Genomic DNA, 21,744 nt, shown 5'->3' on the forward strand with positions numbered 1-21,744 from the left:
GTTTGTTTTAACATTTTTTATTGATAGGGTGACACTGATTTTTTAAAAAAAAAGTATAAACTATAAACTTTCAGCTATAAGTTGCATAAGTTCTGGAGATCTAATGTACAGCACAGTGTTTACAATTCACAATAGCATTGTACTGGATACCTAAAATTCTTGAGAGTAGATTTGTTCTCACCACAAGAAAAAAATGGTAACCATGGAGGTGCAAAACAAATCACTGAAGATATCCTATGAAAATGATTTGTATATTTAATTTCAAGACAGCTTAAACCTCAAGTAGCAAACATGAGTGTCAACAAATAACCAGAGTATCACTCATCTGAATCTTCCTCCCACCTCCCAAAAAAAAGGGCTTTCTCAACTAAAAAGGAGAAATTTATTCTTTGGAGCACATCCCTGTCCCTATGCAACTTTTAATGATGGTGTTCTTGAATAGTGAATAATTACACCTTAAACAGTTTCCTATCTATTGTGAAAGCTACCTAATCCAACCGAGCGAGGGATCAGAAGCCAGATATTTCATAGCCAGCAGTGCCCAAGAGAACTTTCTAACAACAGCCATAGGTGGCTGCAAAGCACTTGAAGTGTGGCTAGTGTGACTAAAGAACTGGTTTTTTAATTAAATTGAATTGAATTTTAATAGCCACATGTCCTGGTGCCATTTCAAACCATTAAAAATTTCAAATAAGAACAAGCTGCTAGACTCTCTGATTTGATCCAGCAGCTCTCTGTGTACAGTGTAACACCTAACCATTATCTTACACTCATTACTAACTACATACCCACTCTTACTATTTTTAATTCTTTTAACTCTTACATTTTACTCACTTAGGTTTGGACGTTTCCTTGAAGGAGTATTTACACTTTCCTTTAAGGCAATTTCTCAGCTCTTCAAGTATCTGTAGCTGCTTTGCTAGTCGTGCAATGCTTAAACTGACTGTTTTATCAGGTAATGGAAATTCCGCTCTTGAAAAAGTTTGACCTTTACTTATCTAAAATAATAAAATCAGCCAGTTACTTAGGAAATACCCATTTTGTTCCCATGCCTCAAAGAGATTTCATCATTTCATTTATCATATTCAAATAACTTTTATATTACTCTTATCTATCTATAGCTATAATCAAATACTAGTATTTTACAAGGAGAATTACATAAGCTATTGCCTAGCAATAGAATTATAGCTAGGTGTTGACTTTTACATGTCGAAACTCAAATCCAATCTTCCACTTATTATTTTAATACAGAAGAATTCTAAGCCAGTTAAATAACAATTATAGCAGGATCAGTTAAAGACAATTCAAAATATTTAAAAGAGAATTCTAATCCTTATGATGGAGGAAAAGCTAAAAAAAAAAAAAAAAAAAAAAAGCTTTCAAGGCATGGTCCTAGCACCAAGCGAAGAGAAATTCCAACAATGGGAATTTAAATTCCACTCCCTGGAGTGGGATTAAGATACGACAGTAGAAGGAAGTCTGAGACCGTGGGAAGCAGAACCAGTGGCGGGGAAGCAGGGGGTGTAGGAACACCCTGTGGACAGGGGCGAGATCCCAAGTGAGAGGGCAGCGACCATAAACTGAACCTGAGGAGTGACACAGCCATCAGCTAGTCACCCACTTACTGCTGCTCATCTCAAACCCACCCTTCATTGTCCGGTGTACATTAGTGGAACAGTTCTATCTTGACAGGCAGCATGATGCCAACCGTTGTCAGCAGAGGGTCCCAGACACTAGAGGAAGAGGAAACTTTTCTTCTAGGACAGTACACTGTACCCAGAAGACTCACCTCCAGGGAGTTTCAAAAGCACCACCCCCACGCTGGCTTCTGGCAAGGCCCCTGGCATGGCACAAGCCCCACAGGCGGTTTCTCCCAGAACTTCTCAGCAAGACACACTAGTGCAGAACCTCCCTTCGGGGAGCTTTCCAGCATGCCACCCTCATGGACAATTTCCCAGCAAGAGGTACAGCCCCTCCCGGGAAGATGGCTTCTTCCAGAACCACAGAGGACAGCTTCCCACTGTGCCACCCTCGTGGGTAGCTTCCCAGTAAGCTCCAGTTCCACCAGCAGGGAACCCCAGGAGACGTCTCTGTCATCCAACAGTGACAGCCACTCCTTGTGCACGAGGCCTGGATCCTAGCTCTGGGCAGGGGGAGGCAGATGGGGGCACTGAGATCTGTTCCTTCCCTGTGAGCTCTGCTTCCTTCCCAGAGGCATAGGCTGCCCCCCTGTGTCGAGTGTCCTCGCATTCTGTGGAGTTGTCTTCACCTCTTTAGTAGCTATATTTTTGTTAGAATTCTTTACATTAAACTCCCCTACTCATTATTTTGTGGTTTTTGTCTTCTGATTGGACCTTAACTGATACAGTGTATTTCCCAGTATGGATTAAATCTGAACATAAATCCTCTCTGGGAGAAGAGCTAATGCCACAGAATTAAAGGAATATGGAATTATCAACCAAGACTTCATCAAAGAGATGTACTGGGCACAGGTTCCAGCAGAACAACTGAAACATGAGGCTATACGCTTATCCTAAATTTCTCTAATGCCACTCACCATACATTCTAAAGGCTTCAACATGTGTCTCTGTTAATATAACACAACCACATGCATTACCCCCACCAGTATGTACTGACAATAAACTGTGTCAACAATGAAAATAAGATTATTCCAAGATTCTGAAGTCTTAGTGTGCATAATAATCCTCTATGGGAGTCTGTTAAAGAGGCAGATTCCTAACTCACACATCAAAAAAAAAAAAAAAAAACCTAAAAACACAACAAAACAAACAAAAAAAACTAACTCAGTAAGTCTGATTTGGAGCTCTGCAATGTACATTTGTTTCTTGGGTGATGTTTAAACATGATCCACCAACCATTTAAAAAACACTCCTCAAAGGGCAAAGGTAATACAAACACGTAGGCAATATATCTGATACAATAAATTAAGAAAATAACCAAGGAGAATAATTATGGCTTCAAATATGAAAAGCTTAAAATTCCAGACAGGAAGTTCAGCTGTCTACTGAATACTATTCCTGATGAACATGAATGCATAAATCAGGACCCAGGCACACTGGAGACAACCAGAACCAGCATTAAGATGCAAAGAATAGACAAAGAGAAAAGAAGACACATTCGACAACTATTTGGGACATAAAATCAAAATCAAAGGACTGAACGTTAAGGACAGACTCAAACTGCCAAGGTGAATTACTGTATTTCTGGCTTATCCAATTGGATAGATGGTACTATCATTCACTGAGATAGGGAACACTTGGGTATGAGTTTAGGGGTAAAAAGTTCTTGATTTTGACCAATTGGGTCTGAGGTGGAACAGTCTAACAGGAAATTATACAAACATTAGGAGTTCAGAGGATGGTTTTGAGCAAGAATATTTCTAAATTACCAGCATAAAAGTAACACTTGAATGGAGAAACTGGATGGGGCTGCCTAGGGGAAAAGCCAAGAGTAAAAAAAAAAAAAGGGAACAAGATAAAATCTTCAGGCACTCTTGACATTTAATGGTCAGATAAAGAAGCTGACTCTAAAAAGAGGACAGCCAAAGTGGGGGAAACATTAGCCAGGAAAGCATAATTCACAAAAGCCAAAGTAACAGTGTTTTAAAGATGAGGAAGTCATCAACAATGTTAACATGTCTGAGGTAAATAAAACTGTTCCATCTAACAACATGTAAGCTGGGGAGAACCATACAGAATGTCTCCTGCGTTCTGAAGACACAATCCAGTCTGGATAGGCTGAGAAATGCTTCAGCAGTAAGAACAGAAAACACAGTAAACTGATACAAAAAAAAAAACAAAATTGAGCTCTGTACCTGTAAAATACGGTGCTCAGCTAAACTGTTAAGGTTTTAAAGGAAATTCATAAACAATTCTAATCTGTTTATTTGCTATGCCTAGTTGGTTCTTTAAAGGAAAGAATGCCCGCATTAACTGCTTCACTAGGTGCCAGTTTCAGGTGATTTAACACTTTTTCTTAAATTCAACTAGTTTTACTGCTCCTAAACTATCTGCAAGGTTTTTTCCTCCCCTATTTTACAAATCTTTGTTTTTGCCTTTATTCTCTGACAACAATCTAACTTCTTCCCTCGTGTGAGTACTTGAATATAATATAGTTTTAAAAAATTGGTTATGAATGTCAAAAGAGAGACAGGCCTACAACCGAAGGGGAATGTGGCATCAAATTGAAGACATGAGCACACTGAAAAACTAAAAGGAAGGACACAACTGAATAAAAAGTTGAGTCTTACATAAGAGAATGATTAATCAAGTTTCTTAAGAGATAAGATCCAAAACAGGTGCGAGACTGAGTTCTGCATGGGACAAGGAACAGTGTCTCTTTTCAGCGGGATGAACGAAAGAAAGAACAAGTATGATATAAGTAAGTTTTTGTTTGGAAGCAAGAACTGAAGGGGTTCTAACCAGTGGCGTGTATTTAAAGCATTTCAAGAGGCTGGCTGAGAGTGAAGATGGAAACACAGCAGAACAGCTGGGTTTCAGATGGCAGAAACTCATTTCAGAAATCCAACAGAATTGCCAGGCAGTACTTGTAATAATTGTGTCTGACCTACTGTGTTACTTTCTTCAGCAGTATTTCAAAGGTAAGCTATAGGCCCAAAGAGTATATAATTACATTTACTCAAAGTTTTGTTCTGTTGACTGAAATAAAATCACACAATGTGAGAGTTGTGGGTTAAGTTTTATTTGAGGCAAGATGAGGACTACATCCCAGGAGACAGCATCCCAGAGAGCTCTGAGAAAGAGGCCAGGAGAGGCCAGGAGAAAACTCAGTACTAGATACGATTTCAGTGAAGGGGGGTACGTGCAGTCAAACACGTTTAGCCAGAGGCTGCTGCTGGTCATGAGGAGCAGATGTCACCGTTAATGACTTTAGTGCTTTTCTAGATATGAGGAGATGCAAGAATTGGGCTCATAAAATCTCTTCCTGAAAATACCTAACTATCTGAAGACCTATTCAGCCAGTTTCCCCAGAGCACAGACCACCCCATTCCTGACCTCCACCCTGAACTCCTTTCAGGGGATGTTGGAGGTCAGTGGCTGCAGTGGCTTGGGACTTAATCCAAGCAGAGGCAGATGGTAAGTGCCAACATGGTCCAATGCTTGTAGAGGCAGATGGCAAGTGCCAAGTTTTAGTTAGCAGTTCTGTTAGACAAGTACAACAAAAAGAGATGAAGGGATTGGGAAGGAATTCACTGACACGAAGTACATAGTCTCCAAGCTGAAAAGAAAAATGAGTAAAAAGACAACAAGAAAGTAAGGGAATAAATGAACTGGTGGTCTTGATGAAGTCAAAGAGTGGCCAGAGCAGTATTTAAAGTAGTAACTGGAAAGACAGAAATTTGTAGTTCAAGAACAAGTTGCTTAAATTAATGATTTTTTAAAATAAAGCTATTTGATTAATGATAAGGTTCAGAGTGTGACTGGAAGTTGGGCCAGAGTTTTTTAAAAAAAAAAAAAAAGAAAGAAAGAAAAAGAGGGCCCTAGACCTCTGAAGATAAAGAGGTCAAGGACCTGAGAGGTCAGGGGTTTGGGAAGGTCTTACACGCTGACAGGACTAACTGTGAAAAGAAGAAAGTGAGACAAATCTATAAATAAAATAGAATAAAAAGAGGATGGAAGATAAAAGAAGACATAAAGGAAGCCGAACTGCCCAAGTTGCAAAAAAGTACACATTTTACAAGAGGGTCGGGGATAGTGGGCTTCACCTCAACCCTACTTCTCTGCAAAGGTAACAATCAACCCACTACAGTCTAACAGGGACCACTACCGCCGTTCTGAGGTCAGGGATGTCCGTGCTCAGGCCAAGAGGGTAAGAGCACAAGAGCTTCCTGCTCTAGTGCCAGAGGTAAAATAAGAAGATGCTAAGAGACAGTTATGATTTCTACCTTTACTCTCTAATTTTATATCTCAAATAAATGAACCTCTCTAATTTAAAGTACCTGGGCTTCAGGAGTATTTAATTTGGCTAAATCGTAAGCATAGCCGAGATAAAACTAGAATAATTCTACAACTCACTAAAGCTACCCTGGAAATCATTCTGCTATAATTAACAGCATACATAAAATATTTTTCAAAATAGAATTTAAAACCCCTAAGGATAGAGACCAGCAGTTTTCAAGCTGGTAGCAAAGTACCTAAAACTAAAAGTTTAAGAAGAAAAATCATTCAAATAACATTAAATTTAAAGAAAACCAATATATAACTTTATGAGTAAGCATATATCACATTATACATGACTTTTTAAATACAGGAAAAAATTTTAAGTTGGTAATTTTTCTCTTGCCACTTGTTTACTATTTTATTTAAATTATGAAAAAATACTAACTAAATTTCCATTTTTTAATTTTAGGAGAAAGAATGGGCCAAATTTAGAGTATACCAGATACATGCAAGAACACTGTATAATCAATCACTGAGAAATACTTTATTCTGCCCATTTACTCCTCTACCTGAATCAAAAGATTATAACCAATAATTATTTTTAAAATTTTACCTTATATCTCAAACTGGTTTTCAAATCAGTCATAATATTAATTTAATTAACAATTAAGAAACGTTGTATTTACCTCTTCCATCTGATTGACCTGTCGTTGAAACCACTTTATAAAAAAAGGAATAGAAAAGAAATAATATTGACAAATTAATTTCTTCAGTGAAATAAATAGGTGTGGGGGGTGTGTGTGTGTGTGTGTGTGTGTGTGAATATCTATCAAATACTAGTCCTGAACAAAACATCATTTATCCTAGAGTTTAGAATGGTGCTAAAGCAACATACAACTGAAACATAAAATTTTTAATATATATAGTAGTAAGTTGGGGAGTTACCTTTACTTCCTCAAAACTTAGAAAACTCTTTTTCAATTACATGTATTTCTACATTAAATTTTAGTAGGCAATATACTGAACATACCTTAAAAAGAGATTCCAAAATCTGGAAAATAAAGTTTTAATTAAAACATTTATAAGTAAGATTCCTCACAATGTATGACATGATAAAATGTTTAAATCAAGTCTCTTGAAATTTTCAATCACAAAAGTGCACAAGTTACTAAAATAAAACTATAAATCTATAACCCAAAATAACAATATGTTTATATTTACAGATAGAGTTTTAGTATACCTTGCATAGACAACTTAGCTCTAGGAAAAAAAAAGAATTTTCCATTCTTACAGATCTATATTAGAAGATCCCAAAATTCACACGTATGATCTATTTTCTTAAAATAGGTAAGAAATATTTAAATTCCCCTCAGAAGAGCATTATTTTTGCATATAGCAGAGTACAATAATGAAAAGCATTATCTCACCAACATTACCTCTTCAATATAACTCTGCTGTGTTAACAAGCCTAAAAATCAAAATACAAAATATTACACTACTACTTGATATTTTAATGGAAAATGCAAAGTACTAGTTTGGAAGATTGTGAGAGAGAATGAATACATAAAACCAATCATACTGTTCAAAATACCAGCATTTATCACTTAGAAAATATGTTACACTAATTACATTTGCCACAAAAAAAAAAAAAACCCACTAACAAACCCACTCTATCATATCCAAATAAAAATTCTGAATTAGTTATTAAAGAAATTTTTTATTACATGCATTCAGGCAGAAGAAAAAAATCAGGCTAGTCTAAAATTTCTCTTCTTCAACACTTACTCTAGATCAAGAGTTCAAAAAATGTGGTTCCACAACCAGCAGCAACATTTGTTTCTAATGCAGATCCCTAGACCCCACCACACCTTGTAACTCCAAAACTCTGGAAGAAGGACCAGCAATTTGTGTTTTAATTAGTCCTCCAGTTGATTCCTTCACATGCTAAAGTTTGAGAATCACTGCACTAAGCAGTAAGAAAGAGTAAGTCTTGGCAAAGAAGACAGAGACGCTCAAAAAAATATACCACAGCAAATTAATGTCCACGTCTGAAGGAAAATATTTTCATCTGTATAAGGATTCAGAAAGAAATGTCCAATTAAGACAAACTGCCTTGGAATAAAGTCATTCTTTCCATTAATCAGAGAGAGTCCAAAATCCTCAAAGTTCCCCTTCCTGCCTGGGAAGACGATGGGAACCCCTAGCATACATCAACGCATCTCCTCTGGACCAGCCACGGTTCTGCAACTATTTAAACTACTTAAAGCCAGGAGGACAGAGGCCATCTTACCTACAGGACCATCGGTAACATACCAACAGTTCCTGGGACTACTCAATCTAGAATCTTACTGATAAAAATAAGTGGGAAATGAAAATTGACAAGTGAGGAAAATCAACATTAGACACATAATACTAAGTAGAAAGAAAAGTCTACAAAATTGTGGAGCAAAGTCTATAAAGTTCTTGGGGAAAATATTAAACCTCTATTCTAATTTTAAAGATACTGTCATTTAAATGTGAAGCCAAAATGAAACTATTTTCACAAATCGAAAAATTTAGTAACTATTTCACAATAGCCTAACCTAGCAAAACAAAAAGCTAATCTCAGAAAAGTGAGCACAAGAAAAAAGTATGAGTAAAGCAACCCCACTCACAAGACACCCCACTCAAAAAACCGTTAATGGGGCTGGCATTTAATGCAGCTGAGAAGACAGCTTCCTGGAGAGAAAACAGCATGTTTTTCTCGTTTTGTCCATTTCTTCTAGGTTTTCTAAACTTTTTGGTGTATAACTATTCATAGCAATCTCTTATGACCCTTTGCGTTCTGTACTTATCAGCTGTAATGTCTCCTCTTTCATTTCTGATTTTATTTGAGTCTCCCCTCTTTAGTTTGTCTTCTTTTTCTAGTTCCTGGAAGTATAAATGTAGGTTGTTTATTTGAAATCATTCTTTTTTGCTTAATGTAGACATTTATGGTTGTAAACTTCCCTCTTAGAACTGATAGAAACACAAAAGATTCAAACCTATTTCTATTTGTTTCAAGATATTTTTAATATCTTCTTTGACCAACTGGTTGTTCAGGTGTGCGCTGTAAAATTTTTACGTATTTAAATTTTCTTCTAGCTTTGTACTGCAGTAGTTTCTGGTATCATACCAATGTGGTTGTAAAAGAGTCTTGGTATGAGTTCAATCTTCTGAAATTGCCACCACTTGTTTTATGATCTATTACATGATCTATCCAAAATATTCATTCTGCACATACTTGAGAAGAAACTGTAGCCTACTACTGTTGGACCAAATGTTCTGCATTGTCTGATTGAATTATTTGGTAAAAACTATGGTTCAAATCGAACATCTCCATTGATTTTCTGTCCAGATGGCCTATTCACCGCTGGAAGTGGGGAGTCCCCTTACTACTATGGCAGTGCTGCTTACTTCTCCCACCAGATCTCTCAGTGTTGGCTTACTACATTTAGGTGTATTTACCATGTTCTATCTTCTTGATGAACTGAGCCCAGTTTCATTATGTAATGACCTTCTTTGTCTCTTAGAACTATTATTGGCCTAAAGTTCATTTTGCCTGATATAAATATACCTATCTCTGCTCTGTTGCTTTCCACTTGCGTGGAATATCTTTTTCCATCCCTTCACTTTGAGCCCACGTGAGTCCTTTAAGTCTCTTGAAGTCAAAATGAGTCTATTACAAGCAGTATTTAATCAGGTCTTCTATTCTTATCCATCCATCACTCTATGTCTTCTGACTGAAGAATTCAATCCATTACATTTAGAGGAATCATTGATCAGTAAGAATTTACTAACGCCATCTTACTGTTTTCTGGATGTCTTGTATTTGCTGCTCCTTTCTTCCTCTCCTGTTCTGTTCCTTTGTAAATTGATTATTTTCTGTAGTGGTATAACTCAATGTGACGTCAGAAACATGATGCAGTGAAAAATCTACCTCTGTCTCTCCCATTCTATCTACAACCAGTAAAACATCCTAAACTCAACAAAGGTTCTTCTGATCAGCACGATAGGAAGCCAGAGAATTCCACACATCTGTACATCTAAAGGTGGGTGAACTATAGCACACACAGCAGTGAAACGAGTGGAGCAGTGGAGACAGCGCCTGCAGTGCCCACACTCTGACCTCGGCAGTGACGCTTACATTTCCAGAGAACCCAGAAACAACAGGAAAGCAGGGCACACAACCTTGGCCACCCACCCACAAGGGCACCCTTGGCCACAGCTAGCTGGGACACAGCAGCAGTGGAGCCTGTGGCCCTGTCCCTCCAGCAGCTGAGGTGCCACCCCACCCCTATCCACAACGGTAGAGCCCAGCCAACCTCACAACAGACAAGGAAGAGGCATCTGTGTGACCCTGGCCCTCAACCACCAATGTGTCTCTCACAGCAAGGCCTGCATCTCAGGGGATTCCAGATGGAATGAAAGAGCCTACCACCCTGGTGGCAGCAGCAGCTCCAGCAAAAGCAAGGCAGCTATGACACCCTAGCACAAGAAGCAAAAACAAAGGCACGGAGCCAAACCTCTTAAAGAGAAGTACCACTCTCAAACATATCCACAGGCAGCTCAGGTAAAAGAAACCAAAAACTTGTACAACAGCGCCACCTACTGGAAAACAAAACAGGCCTCTAACTACTAACTTGTCATTTAGTATCAAATATGCTGGGAGAGAAACAATTTACCAAACGAAAGAACCACATTAACACTATACCACTAAGAGAAAATGACAGGGTTCCAGAAATCAAACTTAAAGTCATAGAATATCGCGATCTACTAGAAAATTCACAATAGCTGTCTTGAAGAAATTCAGTGAGATATAAGAAAACTCAGAAAGTCACTTAAATGAACTCAGGATAAAATCAATGAACAGAAGGGAAAAAAATTAACAGAAGGAATACTTTACCAAAGAGACTGAAACTCTAAAAAAGAACCATCCAGAAATTCTGGAGCTGAAGAATGCAATAAATGAGATGAAGGATGCACAATAAGCAATGGAAATAGAGCAGACCACACAGAAGAGACAATTAGTGAGCCTGAAGTCAGAAATCTAGAAATGATACAGGTAAAAGAAGATACTCAAAAAATGAGGAAATCCTATGATAGCTATCCAACTCTTTTAGGAAGAGCAGCATTAATATGAGTATCTCAGAAGAAAGGGAAAAGAGTACACAGGTTATTCAAAGAAGTAACAGCTCAGAATTCCCCAAATTTGGAAAAGAAACTAGATATACAAATCCATAAGGCTAAGAGAAAACCTAATTGCCTCCATGCAAAAAGGTGTTTTCCAAGACACGTTAAATATTAAAGTTGTCAAAAGTAAATGACAAAGCAAAAATTTTAAAGGCAGCCAGGGGAAAAAGAATCATAACCTACAAAGGAACCCACACTGAGCTATCAGATTTCTCAGTAGAAACTCTAAAGACAAGGAAGGAGTAGAGTGACATTTTCAAAATACTGAAAGATAAAAACTGTCACTAGCAACGTTGTCATTCAAATGTGAAGTCTCTCCCAGACAGACAAAGGCTGAAAGAGTTCATCAGCACTTACGAGAGACGCTGAAAGGAGCTTTCCTACCAGAAACTAAACAGCCAAAATACATAAATACATAAAGCTTTTGGGGAAGGTGGTAAATAGGACCAGAAAACTACAACTCTCCATAGGTTTCCAAACACTCTAGTATAAAGGTTAGAGGGAGAAAAGGAAGCAGAAAAATACATACACTATTTTTGTTTGGTGACACACAACACAGAAAGGGATAAATTAAGGCAAGAGAAACATGAGAGCAAGAGGGAAAAACAGTACTCATAGAGGTAAATGAAGATAAGATGCTGTCAGCAAGAAAAGAATTATTTTATCTATGAGGTATTTTACACAAACCTCAGGGTAGCCACAAAACATAGAGCAGAGATATGAAACATTTTTTTTTAAAAAGAGGAAACAGAAAATATAATAGAAAACTACAAAACCAAAATCACAAACTAAAGGAAAAAGAAACAGAGATATAAAGAAATTAAAAAATAAAAAATAAAATGACAATACTAAATCCTCATCTATCAATAATTACCCTAAATGTAAATTGTTGGTGTTGCGATATCATGTACACATACACACCGTATGCAGAGAGCTGATGGCTACTCTGTTTATTGATTCTTGTAAAAGGGTTTATATAGGACATGCATGATGCCTTACATACCATCTAAGTTATAACAATGTTAATAATCTTAAGCTATTTAGGTTCCCAGGCTCCTGCAGTAAGCACAGGACGTTACATTATCAAGGACAGATTGTTTTAAATTTCGTCACAAAACTTCATTAAGTAGGCCATCTCTTATCCAGCCAGCTCTGCCTGTCTTAGGTTGTCCTCCTCTGAGGATCTTACCTGTCGTTGGCTACCCAGCCATCCATGCTGGACACATTGAGTAGGCCATCTCTGGTCCAGCCGGCTGTGCCTGTCTTAGGTTGTCCTCCTCTGAGGATCTTACCCGTCATTGGCTATCCAGCCATCCATACTGGGCATATTAAATAGGCCATCTCTTATCCAGCCAGCTACATGACATTTCTCACAGCTTGTTTATCAGTTCAGCCCATGACTTATTCTCTAGAGCCTTCAGGCAGGGGCCTACATAAATGGATTTAATTCATCAACCAAAAGACATAGAGCAAATGGATGGTTTAAAAAAAAAAAAGACTCAACTATATGCTGCCTTCAGGAGATGTAGCTCTAAAGACAAATATAGGCTAAAAGTGAAGGAATAGCAGATAATATTCCAAGCAGATAGCAGCCAAAGTAAAGCAGGTGCAGCCATACTTGTATGAGACAAAACAGACTTCATGACAAAAAAAAAAAGGGTAACAAGAGAGAAAAATGGACAGTACATAAAAATGAAGGGGACAATTAATCAAGACTTGACTGATTAATATATGTGTACCTAACACAGGAGCACCAAAATACATAAAACAATTATTAACAGATATAAAGGGAGAAAGTGACAACAAAACAATTGTAGGGGACTTTACTACCCCACTTACATCAATGGATAGATCATCTGGGCAGAAAGTCAACAAGGATAAACAGTAGCCTTAAATAAAACATTAGACCAGATGGATTTGATAGATATGTACACAACACTTCATCCAAATGCAGCAGAATACACATTCCTCTCAAGAGCACATAGAACATTCTCAAGGATGGACCGTGTTGGGACACAAAACAAGTCTCAGTAAATTTAAGAAAATCCAAATCATATCAAGCATCTTCTCTGAGCATAGTGGAATAAAACTAGAAATCCACTACAAAAAGAAAACTGGAAGAATCAAAAAATATGTGGAGACTGAACAACATGCTACTGAACAACTATTGGGTCAACAAATAAACCAAATAAGAAATCAAAAAAAAAAGATAGATGAAAATTAACGTATGACATACCAAAATCTATGGGATACAGCAAAAGCAGTACTAAGAGGGAACAACAACAATCTCAAACAATCTAACCTTATACCTAAAGGAAGCAGAAAAAGAACAAATGAAGTTCAAAGCTAGTAAAAGGAAGAAAATAAAGATTAGAATAGAAATAAGTGAAGTAGAGACTAACAGGATAGCAGATAAGAGATCAATGAAATTAAGAGCTGGTTCTTTGAAAAGATAAACAAAATTGAAAAACTGTTGGGCAGGCTCACTAAAAAAAAAAGAGAAAGCCCTAAGAAATTAAATAAGAAATGAAAGAGGAGAAATAACAACAGACGCCACAGAAATACAAAGGAGTATAACAGACTTATGAATATACACCAACAAACTGGACAACCCAGAAGAAGTGGACAAATTCTTAGAACCATACAATATTCTAAGACTGACTCAGGGAGAAAGAAAATCTGAAAAGACCAATCACCAGTACAGAGATTAAAAAAGTAATCAAAAAGCTCCCATAAAATAAAAGATCAGGTCCAGATGGCTACACAGGTGAATTTTACCAAACATTCAAAGATTTAATACCTATCCATCTCAACTGAAGAGAGGCCAAAATCACCCTCATACTAGAACCAGACAATGCAAAAAAGGAAAATTACAGGTCAGTATCTCTTGAACATAAATGCAAAAATCTTCAACAAAATATTAGCAAACAAAATTCAACAATATGTCAAAAAGATCATACACCATGATCAGGTGGAATTTATTCCAGGGACACAAAAAAAAACAGTTCAAGATCCACAAATTGATCAACATGATACACCACATTAACAAATTAGGAGATCTGTACATGCAGAAAAAGCATTTGAAAAGATTCAGCACCCATTTATGATAAAAATGCTCGATAAAATGGGTATAAAAGGGATGTATCTCAACACAATGAAGGATATATACGACAAATCCACAAATAACATTATACTCAACAGTGAACAATTGAAGATCTCTAAGATCCTCTAGGATCAAGAACAAGACAAGGATGCCCATTCTCGCCACTTTTATTCAACACAGTATTAGAGTCCTAGCCAAAGCAATTAGTCAAGAAAAAGAAACAAGCATCCAAATTGGAAAGGAAGAAGTAAAACTGTCACGGATTGCAGATGACATGATATATAGAAAACCCTAAAGACTCAAAAAAAGCTACTAGAAATAGCAAATGAATACAATGATGCATCAGGATACAAAATCTGCATTTCTGTGTGCTAACAATGAGATAACATAGACAGAAATAAGAAAACATCGTCATTTACAATCATACCAAAAAAAAAAAGAATAAAACACCTAGGAATAAATTTAATCAAGAAGGTAAAAGATGTGTACACTGAAAACTAGTCATAGTCATATAACATATTGATGAAAGAAACTGAAGAAGACAAATAAATGAAGATATTCTGTGCTCATAGATTGGAAGAATTAACATTGTCAAAATGTCCTTATTACCTAAACAATTTACATATTCAATGCAATCCCTATCAAAATCCCAAGGACATTTTTCACAGAAATAGAACAAAAAATTCAAAAATTTATATGAAACCACCAAAGACCCTGAATAGCCAAAGCAATCCTGAGGAAAAGAAACAAGGCTAGAGGTAACACAATCCCTGATTTCAAACTATATTACAAAGTCATGCTGATCAAAACTGCATAATACAGGCAGGAAAAGCAGGTACACAGACAAGTGGAATAGAATTCAGAACCCAGAAATAAACCCACACATATATAGATAACTTATGATAAAGGAGCAAACATACAATGGAGAGAGGATAGTCTCTCCAATAAGTGGTACTGGAAAAACTGGGCAGCCATATGCAAAAAATCAAACTAGACCAATATCATACACCAAAATTAACGGACTTGGTTTTTAAATTTAATTATTTTAATCAACATGGATTAAAGACTTGAATGTAAGACCTGAAACCATAACACTCCTAGAAAATAACATAGGCAATACATTCTTTGACACCATTCTTAGCAACACCTTTATATACATATGTGTGTGTGTGTGTGTGTGTGTGTATATATGTTTCCTCAGGAAAAGGAAGCAAAAGCAAAAATAAACAAATGGAATTACATCAAACTAAAATGCTTCTGCACAGCAGAGGAAACCTTCAATAAAATGAAAAGACAACCATCAACTGGGAAAAGATATTTGCAAATGATACATCCAATAAGGGATTAATATCTAAACTGCATGAAGAATTTATACATCTCAAAAACAAAAAATTTTTTTAATGGGCAGAGAAGCTGAACAGACATTTTTCCAAGGAAGAATACAGATGGCCAACAGGCAAAATGAAAAGATGTTCAACATCACTAACCACCAGAGAAATGAAAATCAAAACTGCAATGAATATCTCTTCACATCTATTGGAATGGTTATTAAAAATGCAGACAATAACACATGTTGGTGAAGATATGGAGAAAAGGAAACCCTCGTAACAGTATCAGTGGGAATGTAAAATGGTGCAGCCAACAGGGAAGACAGTACGGAGATTCCTCCAAAAATTAATAGTTACTATATGACCCAGCTATCCCCTTTCTTGGTATTTATCCCAAAAATATGAAAATACTAACCTGAAAAAATATTTGTACCCCCATATTGATTGCATCATTATTTACAATAGCCAAGATATGGAAATAACCTAAGTGTCCATCAAAAGATAAATGGATAAAGATGTGGTATATATACATACAATGGAATACTACTCAGTTGTTTAAAAAAAAGATAAAATCTTGCCAATTGTAACAACATAGGTGGACCCTGAAGGTATTATGCTAAGTGAAATAAGTAGGCTAGAGAAAGACAAATACTATATGATTTCACTCACATGTGGAATATAAAAAACTAACAAACAGGAACAAACAAACCAAAACAAAACAAAGCAAACATCTGGACACAATGAACAGAGTAGGGGTTACCAGAGGGGAAGGGGTAGAGGGAAGGGTGAAATGGGTAAAAGGGATAAACTGTATCATGATGGAGGGAAAATAAAAGTGATCACACTGTAGGGTATACAGAAGTAGAAATATAATGTTGTACACATGAAACATGTTATAAATTAATGCTTCCTCTATTAAAAAATAATAAAATGAAAATAGGATGTCTTTACATCACCAAGAAGTCAGTTCTTTCCAGATTTAAAATTTGAATACAATACGAATGTTATATAAATGAGCTTTCTTATGAAGCTATTTAAGTGGATACTAAAGTTCATATCAAAAAGTAAACATAAGAACAGTTAACATATTAGTTTCCAAGGGTTGCTATAACAAATTACCGCAAGCTGGGCAGTTTAAAACAGAAATTCATTCTCTCACAGTTCTGGAGGTCAGAACTCCAAAATCAAGGTGCTGGTAGAGCTCAATTCTCTTTAGAGGCTCTAGGCGAAATTCTGTTCCTTGCCTCTTCCCAGCTTGCGGCGTTTCTAAGTATCCCTTGGCTATTAGATACGTAACTCCAGTCTCTGCCTCTGTCTTCACGTGATCTTGCCCACTGCGACTTCTCCTCTTCTATCTTTTATAAGGATACTTGTCATGGGATTTAAGACCCACTTGGGTAATCCAAGATGATCTCATCTCAAGAGCTTTAACTTAATTATGTATCAAAGACTCCTTTATTTCCAAATAAGCTTACACTCACAGGTATTGGGGATTAGAACTTAAGACACATATTTTTGGGGTCCAAAAAAATCAATCCACTATAGCTAAGAAAATACTGAAAAGCAAAAACTGTGAGGAAAGATGAGTTAGTCCTGAAGACAGCAAAGCATTATAATTACTTTTAATTATAATAAATTAAAACAACATGGGATATGAATAGAGAGACCACCCAATAGAGTAGAAAAGGTCTAGTAAGACACAAAGGTGTTACAGTTCTAGCATACAATAATGACAGAATCACCAGAGCAAAAGTAGTCTTTGAAAGAAACAGTATGGGAACTGAAAGGCCATTTGGAAAGAGAAGATTAGATCCATTTTTTACATGATAAGCAAGAAGAACCTCTGCATGCATTAGACATCTAAATATAAAAATATGAACTAGGAAAGAAAAGGAGGAGAAAAAAAAAGAGGAGGATGACAATGACCTTGGCATGACCCAAATTATCACAAACAAAATCAAGATAAATGACAACATATATCATAGATACAGGTCAATAACCCATATACAAAGAACTTTCAGAAACTTACTTAGAAAAAAATAGATGAAAACCCTATATAAAACTGGTCAACAATTCACAAAAAATAAAAATGCCCCTTAAGCATATGAAAAAAATGTTCAGTTGTAAAAATGAAATTTAAAACTACAACCAATCTACTAGCAAAATTTCAAAAGGAGATATTTACTCATTTGAAGAAGTTGTGGGGAAATTGGTATAATTTGGTACAATTCCGCAACGCAGAGAAGTTTCCCAAAATCTAACAAAATTCACATGCATTTTTTACCTTATGACACAGCAATCCCAATTACAGAAATTTACCTTGAACATACACTCCTAAAAACATTAACATACATATACCCAAGATTATTCATTGAAGCATTATTTCCAATTGCAAAATATTAAAAAACACCTAAATGTTCACACAGGTTAACTGAATAAACTATGATATATACACTATAAACTATGGCATATTATAAACTCCACAGTATAAGCTATGGTACGTACTCTGACACAAAGAGCTGATCATACAATTGTAAAAAGAATGAGAAAGATCTCTAAAACCTGATATGGAGTAATTCATAGGAGTTAGTGGGAAAAAAAAAAAGAACATTTGATATGCTATCCCCTATGTAAGAAAGAAGGCGAAATAAAACAAATATATAGAGAGACAGAAAAATATTTATATTTAAAAGAGAAATATATGAAAGATAAACCAAAAACAAAGTTGGTCACCTACAAGAGGAGAGGAAAGTAGCTGAGGAATGCAAGGGAAAGGAGTACAGGAAAGAACCATACTTCTAAGTATCCCTTTTTACATTATTTTTCATGAAAAAAATTAACCTACTTATGAAAGTAGGTTAACGTTCTACATAATCCTGAAATAAGTCAACAAGGATAGAAAGTGGGAACTAAAACTAAAAAAAAACTTAAAAAGGTGAAACTAATAAAGAAAAAAGAACTAATCCAACTAATTCATAAATACAGAATTTAACATTCACCTTATGCTCAGTCTTGGACAAGGGTGCTAGTGGGGGATGAGCTGCAAACGAATCAGGAGCTATTTCTGGCAGGTCTGGTTTTGCAGTGGTATGGGGGAGAAGATTCTTAATGTTAGAAGTACTATAGAACTGAGCAAATGAATAAATGTGCTGCTGTTCAGAGTAGGATTTTCACTGTGGAAGAAAAGACATACAAATATGAAATGGAGGAAGGCAAGACAAGCCCTGAGCGGAGGGAATAGAGCCGAAGGTGTCTGTGAGAACGCCACACTTCTAGATATGTCTATTTATGTGTATATACAAGTATATGTACACTTCATACATAGCTAGGAATATGTGTGTATGAAATATGTGAATGTATGCTTAGTTGCAGACATTTCCTAGTTCTGTCTGCTGAACAGGCATAGAAGCAAAGACACTCCAGGATCAATGGGTATAGGTAATTATCAGATCTTGGTTTCCATTACCATTTCCCTTAAAAAGCAAGGCTCCATCAGCAAGAAGACAAATAGGACACCAAGATCCTCCTTCCCCCATAAAGACAGGGATTTAACATGAAACCAACCAAATGCTTCTATGAGAAATCAGAAACCAGTTAAAAGGTTGCTGCACCCCCAAGTGAGAACAAAGCCAACCATATCAAAGCCCAGTAGGAAAATTTTTGACACTTTTCACTTTACTTTGGGAAAGCCCCACCCCACTCCCACACTTTCTACCTTCCCCTTGGGGATGAAAAAGAGTAGAACACAGGTCCAATATTCTGATACTAGGGGAGCTGCAAAAGAGACCAGTTTCTTTCCTCTATCCAAGTACTGATAGGAACAGAATGGCAGGTTGAGGCTCTCTGATAACAAAGACCATCCACCATGCACCAGAATCTACAGTACCTAAGACAGACACTGGGTAGAGCTCCAGTACTGTGACTTACAACAGCATGAGAGAGGCTGCAGGGAGCATGCCTGAACTGAAATCTACAAGCCTCTTCTAACAGATTACATATGTACAAACCAAGAGGGAATGCCTATATAGAAAAGGTTTGGGAGGGCTCCAGAATCCAAGCAGGCTAAGTGAGGAAAGCCCTCCCTGCAGTAAATCAAACCACAAAGTCTGGGTGAATTGGCTGATTCTTCAGATGCCAAAATCCCAACAACAAAAAATAACAAGACATACAGAGAAAAAGGGAACCATAATACACCCAAACAAAAAAGTTAAGTGTCCAGAAACAAATCTTAAAGAAATATATGTGAATTGCCAAAAATTTCAAAATCATCATCCTAAGAAGGTGTCACAATTCAATACAAAAAGAGTTAACTACTGATTTTAAAAAATTAAAAAAAGTTAAAAAGAATAATGAGTTAAAAGAGTTCAGATAGACAACTAAATAAAAGCAGGAAAATGATCTGTGAACAACATGAGAACATCAACAACAACAACAACAACAAAAACAGTATGAATAAAACCAAACAGGAATTCTGGAACTAAAGACTACAGTAACTGAATTTAAAAATTTGTTATAGGGACTAATGAGAAGACTTGACCAGGTAGAAGAAAGAACTAGCAAACTCAAAGACAAGACCTTCAAAATTACTGAGGAAGAAGAGGAAAAAGAAAAAAAGAATGAAGAAAAATGAAGAGAACCTAAGGTCCTTATGAGATATCACGAAGCAGAACAAGACAGATATTATGGGCATCCAAGAAGAAAGAAAGAGACAGAATTTACTCGAAAAAAGAGTGACTGAAAATTTCCCAAGTCTGATGTGAGAAATGGACGTACAAATTCAAGTAACTTAAGGAACTCCAGATAGAAAGATATCTAGAGAAATCTACACCAAGATACATCACAATCAAACTGTCAAAAGTCACAGACAGAGAGAATCATGAAAACAGCAAGAGAAAAATGACTCTCTACAGATAAGGAAGTTCCTAACAGATCATCACAGATTTCTAACCATAAAGCTTTCAGACGAGAAAGGAAAGAGATGATATATTCAAAGGAAAAACTGCCATGAATACTCTATCTAGTGATACTGTCCTTCAAAAATAAGGGAGAAATCAACACTGTTTCAGATAAAATACTGCTGAGAGAGTCCATCACCACTAGACCTTCTTTACAAGAAATGCTGAAGAGAGTCCTACAAATTGAAGAAAAAGAATAAACATCAATACAAAATCATATGAAAATATAGACTTCCCTGGTAAAGGTAAACATGTCAACAAATACAGAATCCTGGAGTATAGTAAAGAAGGTGAGTAAATCACTTATAAATCTGATATAGAATTTTTATTAAAAAGCATAAAAATTGTAAGTTTGTGTTAATGGAGATTCAGTATATAACCATTATCAGTAATAAAGTAGGAGGCAAGGATGTAAAATACCACTTCTTATTTGCAGCTGAAGTTGTAATTGGTTTAAAATAGGTTGTTACAACTATAAGAAGTTTTATGTAATTGCAGTGGTAACCACCAAAGAAATAGCTATAGAATACACACGGAGGTAAATGAGAAAGGGATCAAGATATGTGATTATAAAAATCAACAAAACACAAAGGAAGAGAGCAAGAGAGAAAAGAAGAACAAAACAGCCACCAGACAGGCAAAAAACAATTAAAATAGCAATAATAAATCTTTCCCTATTAGTTATTATATTAAATGTAAATGAATGAAATGCACCAATTAAAGGGCAGAGATTAGTTAAACTAATTTTTTAAAAAAGGTCCAACAATATGCTGTCTAGAAGACACTTCGGATCTCAGGACTCACTCAGGCTAAAAGTAAAAGGTTGGAAGAAGATATTCCATGCAACAGGAACCTAAAGACAGCAAGAATAGCCTTTCTTATAACAGATGAAGTACAGCTTAAGGTAAAAAAGACTGTCAAAAAAGACAAATAATAACATTATATAATGATAAAAGAGTCAATTCAACAGGAAGATTTAACAATTATAAATATATGTGGACCTAACATTAGAGCATCCAAATATATGAAGCAAACACTAAAAAGAAACTGAAGGGAGAAACAGAAATCAACAAAATAATAGTAGATCAGTACCCCACTTTCAGTTATGGATAGAATAGACAGAATACCAATAAGAAAACACAGGACTTAAACAATATTATAAACTAAATACACATAACAAACATATACAGAACACTTCACCCAACAGTAGAAAAATACATATTCTT

The 21,744-nt window shown here is 36.1% G+C and overlaps 1 protein-coding gene across 1 annotated transcript in view; it reads right to left on the reverse strand.

Annotated features, from left to right (window-relative positions):
* The window catches only part of CCDC7 (coiled-coil domain containing 7), a 193,243-nt gene that overhangs the window by 152,108 nt on the left and 19,391 nt on the right, over positions 1 to 21,744 (reverse strand). The window contains exons 4-6 of the mRNA XM_032474099.1: positions 6,952 to 6,972; positions 6,608 to 6,640; positions 835 to 998 (exon numbers count right to left, since the gene is read on the reverse strand). Of these exons, the coding sequence (XP_032329990.1) occupies positions 835 to 998; positions 6,608 to 6,640; positions 6,952 to 6,972 (218 nt within the window). The remainder of the gene's footprint in view (positions 1 to 834; positions 999 to 6,607; positions 6,641 to 6,951; positions 6,973 to 21,744) is intronic.

This window comes from Camelus ferus, chromosome 35, assembly GCF_009834535.1.
Source record: "Camelus ferus isolate YT-003-E chromosome 35, BCGSAC_Cfer_1.0, whole genome shotgun sequence".
Lineage (NCBI taxonomy): Eukaryota > Metazoa > Chordata > Mammalia > Artiodactyla > Camelidae > Camelus > Camelus ferus.